Source organism: Silurus meridionalis, chromosome 26, assembly GCF_014805685.1.
Source record: "Silurus meridionalis isolate SWU-2019-XX chromosome 26, ASM1480568v1, whole genome shotgun sequence".
NCBI lineage: Eukaryota > Metazoa > Chordata > Actinopteri > Siluriformes > Siluridae > Silurus > Silurus meridionalis.
This window is the reverse complement of record NC_060909.1, coordinates 13,564,199-13,583,254: the sequence shown is the minus strand read 5'-3', so window position 1 is coordinate 13,583,254 and position 19,056 is coordinate 13,564,199. Positions and strand designations below refer to the sequence as shown.

At 36.7% G+C, this 19,056-nt stretch overlaps 1 protein-coding gene across 1 annotated transcript; it reads right to left on the bottom strand.

Annotated features, from left to right (window-relative positions):
• Window positions 1-451: 451 nt before the first annotated feature.
• cdh5 (cadherin 5) lies at window positions 452-13,529 on the bottom strand. The gene is made up of 12 exons (XM_046840777.1): window positions 13,355-13,529; window positions 9,688-9,891; window positions 9,302-9,584; window positions 8,821-8,937; window positions 6,018-6,185; window positions 5,663-5,841; window positions 5,233-5,477; window positions 4,667-4,803; window positions 4,447-4,559; window positions 4,049-4,151; window positions 3,605-3,847; window positions 452-3,221 (listed from the first exon to the last, which is right to left on the bottom strand). The coding sequence occupies exons 2-12, from the start codon at window positions 9,886-9,888 to the stop codon at window positions 2,740-2,742; spliced, it is 2,271 nt and encodes a 756-aa protein (XP_046696733.1). The 5' UTR covers window positions 9,889-9,891; window positions 13,355-13,529; the 3' UTR covers window positions 452-2,739.
• Between the last annotated feature and the right edge of the window lie 5,527 nt (window positions 13,530-19,056).

The following is a 19,056-nucleotide window of genomic DNA, read 5'->3' as shown; positions in this document are numbered from 1 at the left end:
TGGATGAATCAGTGCATAGCTAAAGTGTGCCTGATCAGATTAGTGTCTGTGTGATTACTCAGGAAAAGATTTACTGTGTGCAATTTATTTGATTTCTTTTGATGCTGTAAATATATAAATGTTGTGTAAAAGTGAACAGGCTTTGATGACTATGAAGAAACCTTGAGGACCCTCCAGAGAAAAGGAATGTTTGTAGTTTTTTTTTTTCCACATAATGTTTGAGGTTTTCTTGGTTGTTAATCTGTGATGTTTATGATGGTGGTTTATCAGACACATCTTCTAGAAGAAATCTAATCACAGGGTTACACTGATGTAGCCAAAGATGTCACAAATATAAAAAAAAAAAAAACAAATAAGGACAACAAACTACCTTTTTATCCTAATAAGTAGATAGAAACAGAAAACTCTAATTATTAGTCCAAAAAAGTCTAATTAACTGCTCATTATCTTCTTTAGAATTGAATAAAGGCTTCTTGTTTATTCCTACTAAAAGAGTTCTTTTTCAAACTCAACATAAAACCTTACAAGTGTCATCTCTCTATCAGTAGAGAATAGTACATTTATATTCACATATACACACTTCAGAAAGTGTTTTAAAGGTTCACTAATAAAGAGATCTTTTCCTCCCAAAAGAGTTAATATAAGGAAAGAGATGAAAACTCTCTGTTTTATATAAAACATTTCATTCTTAAACATAGAAAATAACTTTAACAAATGATTGGAAAAAAATTGGAATAAGAAAGTGTGTAAATGAATCTCAGTGCACAATGCCATTGTATTAAATATACAGCATAAAAACAGAACAAATGTAACACTTTACAATTTTTTACTGAGACAGTGATTAACTAAACAGCTGTAATGTGTAAATACTCTGCAGTTTGTTCTTTAAAAAAATCATAGGAGGTTTTTCCATCTGGAAAGAAAAACAGGAAAATGCTCCCTTGTGCTTTTTTACTTAACAGATAAGAGAACAGGAAGTTAGCTTTCTTGACAGGAAGTGGCTGATTTAATGGGCGGGGTTTGCCAATGAGAAGGCATCCGTTTATTGTGTTGAAGAAGACGGGGTGAAGGTTCTGAGAAGAAGAACAATGGCTAAATAAAGGAATTTCTAAACTTTAAAACTTTAAGAGCACTTGGACTCAGAGACATCAGAAAGTCAGTTTGAGTCAGATAATTGAACTCAGAAGTTACTTGTTTTCCAGAATAGTGATGTGGAATGAATAAACTTCATAATAACTGTTCAGAGATGGTATTTGTATTTGGCTCGCTTTTTATTTATAGCTCTTAACTGAGTCAGCATTCATGCTGATCAGGAAAGATAAAGAAATAAGCAAAAATAAAAATTATTCTCATTAAACCTAACAAAATGTAACAGAAATCTTTTTTGACAAGCAACACACATCATAATAATTTCTGCTTTTAAAAATATATATAAAAAAAATCAGAAATACCAAATCTTTTTTTTTTTGTTTTTTAGGATAATACAATTTTTATTAATGAGAAATGTATAAAGTTTTATACTACTACTTCAAAAAGCAAATAACCAAAACAAACAAAAAAAACAATAACAAATTAAAAAAGATTTTCTGTTCTCAGCTGAGTTACAACTGACAAAACTGACAAAATTGCAATATAATATTTTTTTTACTTTTGCATTCCTTAAAGTTCCTTAGAAGTCATTAGTGTGTTCAGATTTACACACCTCTCTCCTGTTTTATTAGGATTTTATCGATTGACTGCCTAGCGAAGAGCTTGTATCCTGTATATTTTTATAATGGAATCTTTATTAATGTGTCATAAACCTCAGCTCACTGACTCAGCTGGAAGGTTAAAGTCATTGGCTTTATTCTTGTGTAAGTGAGTGTGTGAACTACTGTATGTTTCCTCATTGCTGTATTGTATTGGACCGCTGAGATTTGAGTCTCACACACATACACACACAGCAGTCTGTGTGTTGATGATTTCTGTCAAATCAACTCCGATTGCTCTGTAATTCTGTCAGCGGCTCGTTACACCATTTCCTGCTTGTGTTTCTGAGCATGGCCATTTCCTGCAGCTAATATTACTGTTACTGAACATGGAGAACCTCAGAACACAAAAAGCTGCATTATCCTGTACTATTTGAGTAATATAAATAATATAACATTTTATTTGCTAACAAAATTAGAAAACACCTGATTTATTAACTAATACCCTAAACAATATGAACTATATGAATTTTGGAAAAAATTTAGAACCACCCAAGAGCTGCTCTAAAGACTGCATGGTAACCTACACTGTATAAACATGACTGTGGCTCACTTTTGTCATAAGTATAACTCAGTGAGATGTTAACAGATATGAAAAATAACAAAGAAGTATCTTTTATCCTAAAAGTAGCAAGAAATGTTGGTTTAAGATCATTTTTTAAAAGGTATTATCATTGAAGGTTCTACTGCTCAAAGCATTCATCTGCAATCCGAAGCTAGAATACTGTCCTGAATAAAACGTCCAAATATGTCCTGAATACAAAAAAACAAAGAAATCCAAATGTGCTGTTTAAAGATGAAGAATTACAAAATACGAAAGTTACAGTAATAATAATAATAATAATAGTAGTTTAATTACTGTAAAAAGTAATTTATCACTGGCTACTATTAAAGCTGTAAAACTCGACTCAGATTCTCAATTTTTTCTGCTTGATCCTGAAGAAAATCAGCATTTTTTTAATCTGGTGTTTTATGTTTCAAGTATCTGGGATCAGTAGGAGGTGTTTACTTCAGAGCCGTAAATTTGAGCGAGTGTCCTGAATCGGGGTCCCCAGTCACTTAGAAAATCATAATCAAGTTCAGATCCAAAGGAGGAAGCTGATCCGAGTGAACTCAGTGACCCAGCAAGGGACTCGGACCCCTCATAGCCGTAAATGTGCAATGTGTCATAAGGTATTCCATCACGGTCATGATCAGCCTCATCCTTTTTCACCTCAATCATCACCGCCATATCCCCTTTACAGGCTGAAGGTTTCTTCACCACTGCATACATGGCGGGAGGAAGTGGATCGGGACCAAGCCGAGGGTCTGCGCGAGCCGAAGTCAGGATGGAGACGTCGTATATGTTTGTGTCCATTTCTCCTCCTCCTTCTTCATCATATTCCACAAGCTGCTCGTGAATCTCACATTTTCCAAGATCAACTAGCGCCCCCTTCTTATAGCGTTTACGCAGAACAAAGAGAATCACAATGACTACACACACACACACACACACACACACACACACACACACACACACACACACACACACAGAGATAGAGAAATGCACGTTAGTAACTCTTATTGGCTCTTACAGTGTAAACGACTGTGTATGTGAAATTAAACAGGTTTTGTAAACGCTGATGAAATTTCTTCTTCATATGAAAACTGTAAACCTTTAAGTAGGCAATTTTATGTACGTGTTATGCTGTGTTTCCTTTCAATTCTACTGAAAGTTTTTAAAAATCTGAAATTATCACATTATTTATTGTGGGTGTGTTCCAAACCACACTTGCCATTCAATATACAGTGTACATAAACATTGTATAAATAACATATTATTTGAAGTTGATGATTATTATTACTGTTATTATTACCGAGGATAGTGATGATACAGAGTAGAATAGCAATAAGAGCGCTAAAACTGATGCTGGATGTCTGGTAGGCTTGACAGCTCCCAGTTTGTCTCTCGCGCCCGCACTCACACACTCGCACGTAAAGAGGTTCGGTGCTTTTCTTTGGCGGGATTCCTCCATCTGTAATCTCGATTTTGAGCACATTCAACACAGAGCTCTTACTGCTGAAGCCTCCCTGAGTCAGAATGATGCTGGCAGTGTTATCTGTGACACACACACACACACACACACACACACACACACACACACACACACACACGGCAAACCATCACAGCACTATTATATTTGAAAACTACTACAGAAATATATTTATTTATGTTTTTATTAGATAATTTGAAAAAACAATTATATAACAGTAATTTTAAAAAATCAAGTATTTCATGAACATAAATGAATGGGACTAACCCTGATTGTCACGAAGCGAGAAGTTTGAACTCTTTTCTAAGAGAGCAAAACGAAATGTCCCTGGATTCTCATCTATGTCAGTGGCATTAATAACACCGATAACCTGAAGGAAGGAAGATTTTATAATAATAGGATAATACACATAGCAAACCTGAGAATAAAGAGAACCTATGTATAAAATGTATATAAAATAAATATATTATAATAAATGTGATTTTGCTTTTTGCTTTTTTATCACATATAGGTGTCATTTTTCTACACAATCTCTATTTTCAGGGCAAGTTTTCCTGCACTTAATAAGTGTCCTGGTGCCTCTAGTAAAAAATAAGTACTGAGGAGTCAGTGATAAGTTATACTTTATTATTTAACTTCTACGTGTGAATGATTTCAGTCCTTACTGTTCCGCTTTCATCATTCTCACAGATGTACAAATCGCTCCCACTCCCCAGTTTTGGGTAATTGTCATTGATGTCCAGGACATTTAATATCACCATCACAGAAGATTTTAATTCTGTTGAAACAATCAAAATAGGTTATGTGAATTAAGTTTGTTAAATATAGTATATAAGATATGATAGTATATAATATATATTAATAGTTATTAAAAGGATGACAAACTGTCTGGAGATTCTTCTTCCGCTGTAACTAAAAACAAATGTTTTTTCTGCACTTCTCTGTCTAGCGGATTCTTTAGAGTAAGCTGTCCGGTTCCACCGTTAATGTTCACTAGGTTGGTAGATTCTTTTATACTGTACCTAAAACACATAAAAACAAAACTGTTGTTATTAAGTAAGATTTTTTCTTCCTTACTCACACATTTTTAACACTTTTTTAATAAACACCATTAGCCTTGTCTAATCTCATGTGAACTGACTGCTCTTTCATGGATTTGATCTGAATTTGAATGTCATGTTTTAAAAAGATATATGGCGTCCATGCAGCTTGTGTGCACACTGTCAGTAAAACAAAAGAGGATATTTTATATAAATATTTATATAAGAAATTTAATATATCTAAATTTTTTTTTCACTCTAGTTGATGTCAGTAAAAACTGACAAATATAGAAACATTTTCACAAGTACTCTCAGACTCATACATTTTATTATCGCTTGCAATTTTTATTACCTTAAAATCAAATGCTTCTTAATAAATTATTATTTTATGTATTGTGGAGAAGTGCATACCGTATCCTGTAACTACTTTTGTCTGTGTCCTTGGCAAAAACTGATCCCACAATGATATTTGTCTGACCTTCCACAACATTAAAAGTATAGTTTGCCTGGGAGAAAACCGGTGGCTCATCTACATCTATAACTTTAATGATGATCTGTGCACTCATCCTTTGGTCCACATTGTCTGGTTTCTGGACAACACTCTCTTTAAGTGTTACAGTAAATGAGTACATTTCTTTTGTCTCAAAGTCAAGTTTCTGTTGGAGCAAAGATACATGAGATAGCAAAAAAGAACGATTTGAGAAATGCCATAAAAATAAAATTAATATTAAAAAAATACTAACTTTATTAGCAGTTGCAGGTTATGACAAGAAAAATATATGTTGCTTTCTAAATCTGGCTTTGCTTTAGTGTACAGTGGATATGATGGAGAGAACCCTACCTTCTTCAGTATAAGAACTCCATCATTATTGTCATCTCGCTCCAGATCAAATATGTCTTTATATGTCTCTACAGTAAATGTAGGTTTTTTATTCTGCTTTTCATCACGGTCATTAATGTACAGTATTCCAATTTTGAACCCCATTGGTGTGTCCTCTTTCACATTAAATTCGTATTTTGCTGAGAAAGAAAATACATAATAGTTATGCATCTGATTGTGATTTGAGACACGGCCTGAGACAGAGTGAAACCATTCCAGCTTGAAATGATTTTTTCCTGCAGAATAGGCTAAATGTCACATATAAAAATTATGGATTTTGAGAAAGTAGCAGGAGACATATGTATAGTTTACGTACGTTCAGAAAATGAGGCCAGATTATCATTAATGTCGTTTACATTGATGGTCACTACAATGCTTGCAGATCGTCCTCCCTCATTTGAGAACATGTCAGAAGCCTGCACAATGAGCTTATACTCACTCTTATCCTCACGATCTATTTCATCATTTATGGTGGAAATTTCACCTGGAGAGCACACACAAACACACACACACACACACACACACACACACACACACACACACACACATTCAGAAAACATTATATTGTTAATTCTTATTTTATTTTTTACAGTATCTTGTCTAACACAGCACATGTTCATTCTAATTTGGTATGTTGTGGAAATTACAGCACTGCAATTATATGTGGCAAGGTGTGTGCTTTTTCCTAAATATAATATTTAAAGTTAAGCAGATAAAATGTCTAGAGTTGATTAAAATGTGATATTTGCATTTGTAATGTTAACTCTTGACACCAAAACAGTTAAAAAAAAACCCTTTTTGGATCTTTTTTTTTTTAAAGAAATATAGCACTAGTGAGCTCAGGACCACCAAAAGGCCCAGAATGTCACAGTAAACTACTTTGGTGGAGGATGGAACAATTCTTTGAATAACATTTTCCAAAAGATGTATGTGCATGTGTGTCAAAGTCAACAATAAAGAAAATACTTGTACAAAGTAATTACAGAGGCATTACAATGAGATGTACATCATTGGTATGCCTAAAAGTCCAATTTAGACTTTGTAAAAAAATGTGTACATTTGTGGAAAATAAAATCAATTTGTAGTAGAAAGTTTTGTAAAATCTGTAGTACAATCTTTTATTTTGGGTTTGTCAATTGATCTGTGTCTTTTGTGTTTGATGATGATGTGATCATATGGTGCATTTGAAAAGTATCCAGGCCCCCTTCAATTGTTCTTTCTATTTTGCAGTCTGATACCACCATCGTTCAAATTGATTTTATTTTCTCATTAATCTACACTCAGTATGCCATAATTAATAGTTAAAATACTTAACAATTCTAGAATACTAGAAACAACAAACAAACAAACAAACAAACAAACAAATAAACAAACAAAAAACCCTCCTAAAATATCACATGTAACTAAATGTATGTAAAAACCGTAAATATCACATACAAAAATATTCAGACCCTTAGCAACAACACATGAACATTAGCTCAGGTGCCTCCCAATTTTCTTGATAATTGCTGAGATGATTTTACACTACACTAGTTTATTGACTGGACATGATTTGGAAAGGTACACACCTCTTATTAGAAGGCCTAACAGCTGACAATGCATATCAGAACAAAAACCAAGCCATGGGGTCAAAGGAACTACCTGCACAGTAAAAGAACACAATAACATTGGCCTCCATAATTCTCAAATGGAAGAACAATGGCACAACCAGGACCCTTCCAAAAGCTGGGTGTGATGGTCACACTGAATCTGGAGATCTTGTGTGGAGGCCCTTCCCACTTGAAGTTTGCCAGTAGACACTTAACGGACTCAGACTATGTGGAATACACTCCTCTGATCTGATGAAACCAGATTAGAACTGTTCAGCCCCAATTGTAAACATTATGTCTGGGGAAAAAATCTGACACTGCTCATCACCTGCCCAAAAAACATTCCAAAAGTTAAGCATGATGGTGGCAGCATAATGCTGTGGTAGTTTACTGCAGCAGGTCTTGGCAAAAGTCAGGGTTAAGTAAAGCTGAAAGGAGCAGAGATATCCTCAATAAAAACCTGAAGCAGACACATCCTCACTACAAACCTGTTCCATGTTGCTCAGGACCTCGGTCTGGGCTGAAGCTTCACCTTCCTACATGATAACAACCTTAAGTAGACAGCCAAGACAACACAGGGAATGTTCTAGAGTGGCCCAGCCAAAGCCCTGACTTGAACCCTACTAAACATCTCTGGAGAAGCTGAAAGTGGCTGTCAGCTGATGGTCCGCATCCAACCTTTTGCCATTAATAATGGCATAATATCCTCCAATCCTGGTCTGCAAAGCTTGTTGCATCACACCAAAATGTACTTTAGGCTGTAATTGTTGCCAAAGGTGTTACTGAGCAAAGAGTTTGAATACTTACAGTATGTAGATGCGATATTTTAGTGTTATTTAGGAGTCTGATTTTACTTACTCACTATAGGCTACTGAGTGTAGATTAATAAGAAAAAGTATTTTGATTTGAACAATTATTGTCAGGCTGCAACATAAAATATAAATAAGTGAATATTTTCTGAATGCACTGTAAACAGTGCTGTAATTCTTGCACTGGTCATGAGATTAGAATGTAAACCCCTTAGATTAAAGCATAATGTCTGAACTACAAGCTTAATTCAGTATTTAATTTAGACTCTTTTAAACTGTGGAAGAGTAAAACTTTGCTTATCATTAGAACAAAATAAAGATGACTGAAATTCATCATCCAAAATTTCACAAAATTTAATTGTTCAATAGTTTAAATGACTATATTTCATTATTTTTTTGCATTTTTTTTCATTTTCCTGAATGGTTGTCTTGACCATAAAGTAACATTTAATTTAGCTAACATTCTAAAATCATTGATAAAATGACATTTTCAACTTTTCTTCATAATTTTATATTGTCCTAATATTATGCCTGATCGATGTATATAAATATGTTTAAGGTCTATTCTCTATATACTATCTATACCTAATATCTGCACTACTAACTAAGATGAAAGAGGGGTGCGAATCATTTGGAAATACAGCTTACAGTAATTACAAGCACACTGATGTAGTTTAATCCCCTGATGAATATATAAATGTTGCGTGTAACAGAATCTTACCTGTTTTAGGTTCAATGCTGAATATGTTGGATCCGTTCAGTAGTTTGTATGTGACAATGCCATTGGGCGAGGTCGGATCATCTTTATCAGTCGCATTCACCCTCAACACCATAGTTCCTAACATCAAAATTGTATACTTACATCATCATCATCATCATCATCATCATCATCATCATGGTCATCATCATCATCGTCATCATAATCATCACAGCTTAATACCTACACATGCTTATAGTCTATTACACCAAATAACTGCAGAATCCTGCAATCAAATTGGTCAGAATTTGCTAAATAATTTTCTATAACAGCAGCTTTGACAGCAGTGCAGGTTTAATATACTTGTTCTGATAAACAATCATTTTATAGTAACAGCTTATTCATGTAGGTACTGTATAAACTGTAATTGCATTGTAATCTATCATGAAATGTTAAGAAGTTATTACAGTATGATAGTGAGTAAATAAATGACACTCATTCATACCTCTTTTTGCTCGTTCATAAACAGACCCCATGCCCGGCTCTACAAACATGGGTGTGTGATCGTTAATGTCCTGGACCTTTATCGTGAACTCAGTGTCTGGTTCAATTATCTCTTTAGTTTTAGAGTTTAATATTCGTGCTTTTAAGTTGTAGCTGCTGATTTTTTCTCTATCCAGCTTCTTCAGCAGGAGCACATCTCCGGACTTGCTCAACTTAAATATGTCGTTTGCTCCATCTCCCATAAGCTGGAACTCAGTGAAATCTTTGGATAAAGTGTTCCTCAGCTAATAGATATACGCAGAAAAAAACACAAAGAGTAAAACTAACTTATTTACACCAAGGTAATGTATTGGGTTTCATATATGGCCTGAACATAAATATTCTTACTTTTCCGATTATCTCTGGTGGACTTTGAGGATCTTTTTCCTCATACGCAAGTAACGTGTTCCACTGCCATTCTCGTTTCTCTCTCTGCAAGATGGTGGATGGTGAAACGATTTTAACATGTCTGGCTGCAGTAATAAGGAAATGTAGAGATGCTGTCCAGAGAAAAGTCCTGACCATCCACTTCCCAACAAATTGTTTCATCTTCTGATAAGGGGAATACACACACACACATATTCTCTTATTTGCATGCCAAAACTACTAACAATTTACATCAAATACAATAAAAGACTAAACATAGACAAAATGACTTTTAATTAATCTGCTGAAAAACTCCAGTTAACACACAAACTTTTAAAGAAACACTGTATACCACAGAAACTACAGTTTTATTTATTAGTGTTATGTCAAATTGCACAGATGAACAGCTGATAGTTAGAATTTATGTTGTGACTTAAGCTCTAATTCTTTTACATTACTCTCTCTCTCTCTCTCTCTCTCTCTCGCTCTCGCACTGTTCAACAAAGAGCTGTACATGTACTTTAATAGCAAAACTCTCCACATCTTCACACACCAGGGTTCTACACACAGCTTGTAATATAACAACTGATTTAGAATATATTATATTTATTGCTTTACCCCTTATAAAGAAATTTACAGTATATTATTTTTTATGGTAGATTTATTTTAACAGAGAGAGAGAGAGAGAGAGAGCAAGCGAGCGATAGAGAGAGAGAGAGACAGAATATAAAAAAAATCCATAAAAAACATTAAAGAAAAGTTATAAATTAATTTGTATTTGATCAAAGTGAAATTAGTATTTGATCCCCTACCAACCAGCAAGAATTTCCACAGTCCCAAATTAGGCCTGTTCTTTTAGAAAAGAACTCCTAATATCAACTCATTATGTGTATAAAAGACACCTGTCACAGAATCAACCTCTTCCATTCAAACGTCTCCACCACCATGGGCAAGACCAAAGAGCTGTCAGGTACAAGTTTGTAGACCTGCACAAGGCTGAAATGGGCTACAAGACCATCAGATTGTTGCATTGGCTATACGTTTTGGGTCACTGTCATGCTTGAAGACCATCCATGACCCATCTTCAGTGTTCTGGTGTGCACTGATCACCATCACTGCACACCTCAAAATTGTTTATTTGTATCAATGGACATTCGGTGCAACCCAGATGAGGATGGCTTCCCTCTTATGTCTGGTTCCTCACAAGGTTTCTAAATTATGCCATCTCATTTCTTAGCCACCGTCGCCACTGGCTTGCTCATCAGGGACAAACTTACACTTATAAAGAACATCTTATTAATTTTTATCACCACATATCTATGTAAAGCTGCTTTCAGACAATGTTCATTGTTAAATAAAAATTTTATTAAATTAATTCTGGCTGAGGCCTGGAGATTCTCATCCAAGATTCTAGAGTGCATGGCCCCGTTTATGTGGTTCTTGGGGTCATATTCAGTTGATGCCAAAGAGCTGAGTTTTGATCTCCTATGACCACATCACATTCTCCCAAGCCTTTTCTAACTCATTCAGCTGTTCATTGGCAAACTTCAGACAGGCCTGTTCATGTGCATTCTTGAGCAGAGGGACCTTGGTGTGTTACCAATGTTTTTTTTAGAGTGTGGTTTTTTGGACTGTGCTCCCAGCTCCCTTGAGATCATTAACAAGTTCCTCCACCTTTCTTAGAATCATCCCTATAAGGTGAGATTTTGCATGGAGCTCCAGAGCGAGGGCAATTGACTTATATTGTATTGTTTCCATTTTCTAATTATTGCACAAACAGTGGTCTCTTTCTCACCAAGTTTCTTGCTAAGGGTCTTGTATCCATTCCAGCCTTGTGCAGGTCTACAATATTGTCCCTGATGTCTTTTGGCAGCTCTTTGATCTTGCCCATGGCAGTGGAGAGGTTTGAATGGAAGAGGTTTATTATGTGATTTGTGTCTTTTATACACATAATGTATAATTTATATAAGTTGATATTAGGAATACTTTCTTTAAGGGACAGGACAAATTTTGGTGTATGGGAGTCAGAATTCTTGCTGGTTGGTAGCGGTTTAAACGCTTATTTCCCTCTCTCTCTCTCTCTCTCTCTCTCTCTCTCATATATATATATATATATATATATATATATATATATATATATATATATATATATATATATAAAAAACTAGATTACTAGTTTTAAAGATAGATTTTTTTTGGAATAAGTGATTCTTTTTTTTTTTATATTTTATTAAACATTGTGTCATCTAATAATACAATTGCCTTTTATATTTGAATCACCTACATCATCGTGTGGACTTTGACTTAAATAATACATACATTTACATTTAATGTTATGCTTTATTAATGTTTCACTGCTATAGACAACCATCTTAAAAAGACATATCACTATTGTAATTAATAAAATAATTAAAAGTCTCTTTGTTTTTCAATGGTTTGATCTTTGAAAGTGGAAACAGTAGAAATGTTTCCTGTTCCTCAATCCACCACACCTTGAACTAAACTCTTCTTTTATTACATCATTCAGCAGCCATTAAAATACATGACATCTCACAGTTACGGAAACAAATAATGTAAAATATAGGACCTCAAAAGCTCTTCTGTCATATAAGACAGTAATCTCTTCGAAGTTCTACACATAACTTTATGTGAGAGTGTGTTTTCTGTCTTAGAGAATTTGAAAGAAAATATGTGAACTGTTGACTATACAAAGAACCTTTTAAATAAAGAACCTGTATTCCTCTCAGATGTAGACAAACACAAAAATCTGTTTTAATGATAACCTGACTCTGATTTTGTGGTAGTTATAAATATAGATAAATAAATAAAAAAAGTCTTAATTTCTTCAAAGGTTTAAAAGAATAAAGTGTATACAGATATTAATCGTATTTAAAGGTCACGATCAAATCTAACAGTGTGATGTGGTGTGGGTTTAGTCTAAAATTCTTATGAATAAAATCATAAAAAAAAGGGTTAGGGTTATTTACCCTGCCCCCAACCCCACCCCAAGATTTTGTCCTGCATCACTTTTGATATGATGTGAGTCATGTGAATGACATCATTTTAGACATCATAAATAAAATATTTATTAGTCACTATAAATTATTTTAAAACAAGTGAAGTTTAATCTGCAGATAAAATACTCAGAATCTGTCCACATGATGACTTTAAAACAAATAAATCTAAAAAGAAAATGGTTTGTGGCTATAAGTATCTAATTAGTTCAATTAGAGAGATCACAATCCCAAAATTTCCCAGTTTACTTCAGTAAAATTAACACTGTTTAATTTAGCCAGATTTCATTCTTAGCTAGATTGTCTAATGACTAGAACTTTATAGCAAGGTTTAAAACACTGTTTTAATGGCAACCAAAATGGAAAAGTCATTAAAGACAAAAACATATCATTAAACAATTACAAACACAATTGAAATAATTGAAGTGCAACAGATGAAATACAAATCAAAGATAAAAAATCAGACAACAATTATAACTGTAAAAGAAAAATTATATTGGAAAGAATGGACAAAATCACAGAACAGGTTATTGCCTATATTCTGTAAATACTATAAAGCATATTATGCATTAACAAATTGAACATTAAAACTCCTTCATTCATTAAGAACGAGAGAAATGTAAATCTTGACTTACTAAAGCGTAAATCCTCCCAGGTGTGTTAATGTCTATAATAATCCACAGAAAGTATGTGTAGCCGTTGATGTTGCGTTCGTTTCAGTAAGTGTATGAATGTGTGAGTGTATGAGTGTGTGAGTGAGTCCCTGAGACGTCCAGCTGCTATACAATTCACTTCCTGTTATTGTGACTGCCGTTTTGTGGAAATTCACTAGGAAATCAGATAAGACTGCTAAACTGAGAGTGTGTGCGTGTACATTTGTGAGCTACAGGTTGCTTGAAAAAGGTAAATGAACACAGAAACACGAGAGATTATTGAATCATTAGTTATATAATAATGTACATAATTATTTTACCCCATTGCGCCTTTACAGTTTTTCCTCGTGAAGCTGTGATCAGTAATTCTGAGAATTTATCAATGTGTTGTACACACAAACATGTGGGAAAAAATCTATGTAGCTGGAATAATGCAATAATTAAGAGGAACTAGAAGAATGTTTGTGTTTATCTCACACTCGTTTGGTGGAGCAGTTTTCAAAGGATGATGTTGATGAGGCGATAATGGACAGGAAGGGTTGGCCATGCACAAGAGAGAGAGAGAGAGAGAGAGAGAGAGACTATTAGATTATGTCAAACTATAACACAGTTTATTTAAATATATATGGATATGTTCAAAATACAATAATTCTAGAATGAGGCCTTGCATCTAACTGTTGGCCTGAACATAGTACAGTCCATCAAAGAGTCACTGCAAATAACAGAAAAAAGTGTGTTTCCCCTTCAGGAACTTAAGCTATGTTAACAAAGCTTTGGGAATGCCTCTGAATGACCACGCACTGGACCACGTGTGTAATCAGTCCAACTGAAAAGCGCAACGTCACCGGCGGGGTGACGACCAAGAAGCTATTAATGCACATACAGTGGAGATGGCCCTAGCTTCTGTATGTTCTGGAAGCGCTCTTGGTGTGTGTCTGTTTGTTTGCCACAGGTAAATATTGGTAAGGCAGTAAAACAAAAAAAAAGGAAAATTAAAAAGCAAAACAAAAGCAAGTGGTCTTACAGTCCATGTGTAGCATGTCTAGGAGCGGAGCAAGCTCGATTGGTGCTCGAGGGAGCCGAATGCTCGCACTGCTAACGAATGTCTCTGTGTACACTCCGCTCAAGGCGTAGAGTTCAAGAAGCTTTTGGAGGTAGTAACTTGTGCTGTTTCCAAGCTTAACATCGCTTGGCCTGCATCGTCTCTTGACGCACTGGTACTGCCCACCAAGCCCTTTAGGACCTCTTTGGCTCTGGTGGGCAAGGCATATATATAGATAAGGATGATGAGATGAGAAACGACTACATCTTAGAATTGCATTGGGCTAAAGACCTGTCTCTCAGGGCCACTATGGAGACCTCTAAAGCCATCGGCCAGTCCATGGCAGCTCTGGTGGGCGTTGAGAAGCACTTGTGGTTAACAATCTCTTATCTCAATTACAGAGACAGAGCTTTTCTCCTGGATGTGCCTGTCATGCCTACTGACCTGTTCAGCGATGCTGTCCACCTGCACTTCCCCCTCTAGGGACTCTAGGTGGCGTTCTAAGTCGAAGTGATGGATCAAAGGACCGTTATCTTCAATAAGAGGGCTTGGACAAAGAGGTCCTGTAAGCCTAAATACATTGTGCCCATCTCCCCTTTGTGCCCTCAGGAGATTGTTTGCCACCCATGGTGTTTCAGGGCACGGCAATCTTTAGCGAGTGCCTCCCTTAGCTTCCACCCAGGAATGTAGCGGCTTTGGTGGGCCTTTGGTATACCCATCCTTCCTCTACACAAAAAGTTCCTGAGGTTTGTTTGGCGAAGCTTACCAATATCGGGCACTGCCGTTTGGCCTTGCACTCTTTCCTCGCACTTTCACATAGTGTGTGGATGCTTCTCTGGTTCCTCTGTGACTCCAGGGCATCAGCATACTGAATTATATAAATAGTTGTTTGTTTATTGTTTATTGACTTTATCAGCATTGTTACAGGTACCCTAAGAGGTTTGTCATAGGGGAACACTGAATTATTTTGCTGTTACAGTGAAATGTCAAAGCATATTTACTCAAGTTAAAATACAAGATTAAAAGAAAGGAAGAATAAAATACTTCATAAAGGTATACAAAGTCCTTTTAAAATCCATAATCATTTAAAAGTCTACACATATATGGAATAGGTGATCTCCTGAATTGTTCCGTTCGGCATCTGGGGATTGTCAGTTTAGAAGAGTTCCTCATCTGGCGTCCAGTCAGCTGCTCCCTGAGCGGTGGTAGCCAATCTCTAAAGCTAGACTTATATAGCTTCCTAGCAAAATCAAGGCACAGTTGGACTCGTCTCTCTGCTAGTGTACACAATCCAAGAAAGGAGAGGGCATCAGAATATCCTTCGTACCTTCGTCCCAGTATGATTTTACAAACACGTTTCTGCACTCTTTCCAACCTTTTAATTTGATCAGTGGTCAAGGAATTATGCCAAACTGGGACCGCATACTCTAACACTGGACGTACGTACCCAGTATAGATGGTAACCAGTTCTTGATCATGAACTCCAAATTTCTTTAGCCGTGAAAAGCAAAAGCTTTCTATTAGCTGAGGACAACATGTGGTCCACTTGACCGTCCCATTTTAAGTCACTCTGAATGGTTACTCCTAAGATCTTAACAGAGTCACAGATGTTTAGAATATTATGATCTATAGAAAGTGGTGGCCAAGTTGGCAAATGTTTCATACGGAGACATGTAAGACATTACATTTTTTTGAGTTGAGTTTCATTTTATGGTCCTCAACCCAGATGCCAAGGTCATTTAATGTATTCTGGAGAGTACAGGGCTGATGAACTGTCCACCTTTGGGCCATAGTCATATCATCCACATATTTCCAGTGGTTAATTTGATCTTGAAGAGCATTGTTAATCAGTGCTAGGAAGATTATGGGTCCCAATATGGTTCCTTGGGCAACTCCACATGAAGGATACTCCCAATCGGATAAATATCCGTGGTAACGCACTCTTTGACGGCGATTAGACATAAAATTACTGATCCATGGGATTAAACTAGGTCTCGCTCCAAGATCCAGGAGGCACTTTATTGCTACTGTATGGTCGACAGCATCAAAAGCTTTGGCAAAATCTGTTGTAACTAATGTGCACACTGAACCTGGTTCATCACAAGCTTTATACACAAAGTCCATCAGGCTAACTAAATTATGTATTGTGGAATGGTTATGTCGACTACCAAACTGCATAGGATCTAGGTTTGGTGTGATATCATTCACGATCCATTGCTCAATAAATTTTTCACAAATTTTTGACAGTTGAGATGTTAATGAGATCGGTCTTAGTTCCTCGATATTCGGAGGAGAAGATTTTGGTATGGGAACAACAATGGCCTCTTTCCATTGTGTGGGAACGACGCCTTCCACAAGGGAGATGTTAATAATGTCACAAATAGGGTTGCTGATTTCGCATGCAAACTCCTTCAATATTCTTGAGGGAATATTGTCAGGGCCAGGGGATTTGTGACAATTTAGGGAAGATAATTTTCTGTACACTTCCCATTCTGGAATGGTGGGCAAGGGTGGAGATGGAAGATAAGAAGGTAGGTCTGCATACTTAAGAGGCGGGAGAGATTGAGACACCTTGACCAACTTTGTGTTAATCACATTAGCAGTTGTTACAAAATCTTGGGGGTTAATTCCCGGGACTTCAATTCGATCCACCTTTTTCACAGATCCGCACATTGATTTGATTTTCCTGTGCCAAGCCCTTTGATTGTACCTTCTACCCTTGATTTATAGTAGTGTATTTTTGCAGCACTTATTTCCTTTTGGACTTTGTTCCTGTAGAATTTTGATAGCGCACTTGATTTCCCAGTCTTGAAAGCTTTTTGTTTGATACTAGCTCAATCGTAGCAGTTGACAATTCAGCATCACAATGTTGTTCTCTCCCACATGAAGGAGTTGGGGTTAAGAATAAATGCCGCGAAAAGTGTGCTTTCTCCAGTGATGAGGACCACCTATCTAGGTGTAGTGTGGGATTTGACTACAATGCAGGGGCACTTGTCTCCTGCTGGGATTGAGTCGATCCTCACGGCCATCAAGAGCATGAAAAAAGACCAGTCACTCACTGTGAAGCAGTTTTAAAAACTGCTTTTTCCGGAGGGACAACCAGTTCCACATGAACAAGGTCACACAGCAAGCCTTACGGGTCTTAGACATGGTTCCTGTCATAAGGCCCTGTGTTGGGAGCTCCTTGTTGTCGCAGCTGTTAATGATGGATGCCTCCCTCACGGGCTGGGGGCGGTCACGAGTGGCCACTCCACCCAAGGTCTATGGAACGGGCACTATCTCTAGTGGCACATAAACTGCCTGGAGATGCTGACTGTGCTTCTAGGGATAAAGCATTTCTGCATAGACCTGAGGGGCCATCATTTGCTGGTCCGTACGGACAACACATCCGTGGTCTCTTACCCAGATGTAGTGGAGCAAATATGGAGGAGGTTTACAGAGCAGAGGTGGACCTGTTTGCGACTCAAAACACTTAGCACTGTCCCCTCTGGTTTGCCCTTACTCATCCAGCTCCTCTCGAACTGGAAGCCATGGTGCAGGGGTGGCCATATGCCATCCCCCCATTGCTCTGCTCTCAGGTGTCAGACAAACTGTTTATCTTCCTACGGACTAACAGATCCTCAGCAGGTGGATTGTGGATGCTATTTCCTCTTCTTACGAGTCCTCTTGTCTCCCCGCTTCTTTTGGGGTCAGGGCTCATTTGGCCCTGAAGTGTGGTGGGCCTCTAAAGTCTTTTCCTCTAAAGTTTCTCTCAAGGACATTTGCAAATCTGTGGGCTGGTTCACCCCTCTGACCTGTGTCAGGTCTTACAGCCTTGACCTTAGTGCCACTCTTGGCCCCTCAGTCCTTTGACCTAGCTCTGCCCATCCACAATAGACAGGGATTTGTCAGTCTGGCAGTGTTTTACTTTTGTTCCCAAACTCAGCTCGAGTTCCTGAAGGTAACATCTCTATGTTACGTCTGTAACCCTGGTTCCCAGAGGGAACGAGATGCTGCGTCTCGGTGCTATACTTCCTGCATCCCTGCTTCCTTGCTTCCTTCACTTTGCATATATCAATGTCTTGGTGTGTTTCATTATGTCTTAGTGTGTCTCAGGTGAACTTAGAGTGATTCAATGTTTCACTGAAAGCCATTTGTTTTAAGTGTTGAGCTAAAATTCACTTCCTACAATTCAAACAGTAGCAACATCCCCATTTATAGCCTTCGACCTCCAACATCCTGCTGAGAGAATGGACGTTCCTCAGATTACACACACACACACACACACACACACACACACACACACACACACACACATACATACATACACGCACACACAGAGAGACAGACACACAGAATGCTGGATTCCTAAACACCCAAAGAAGGATTTCTGTAACTGTGTTTTCAGCTGCAGGTCTGTGAAACTGTGCCAAACAAATAGACAGGTACACAGACAGACCAATCAAAAATTCTGAATTAATAAAATGAAAAAATATTAAAGAATATGTTGATATGTATGTATAATATGTATATTAATGAATAATTTTATCAGACTTTCTTTGGATAATGTGTACTAATAAACATGCTGTACAATCTGTGACATCCTGAATGTGGCTATTAATATGTTAAAACATGTTTATACAAAATTAACCTGTCACAAAAA

Excerpts from the sequence above, each read along its gene's own strand:
- cdh5 (XM_046840777.1), bottom strand. The coding sequence starts at position 9,888 with ATGAAACAATTTGTTGGGAAGTGGATGGTCAGGACTTTTCTCTGGACA. Across the intron at positions 5,842-6,017 it reads TCTGGCCTCATTTTCTGAAC|CAAAATACGAATTTAATGTG; the intron begins GTACGTAAACTA and ends TTTCTTTCTCAG. Across the intron at positions 3,848-4,048 it reads CTCGCTTCGTGACAATCAGG|ATAACACTGCCAGCATCATT; the intron begins GTTAGTCCCATT and ends TGTGTGTCACAG.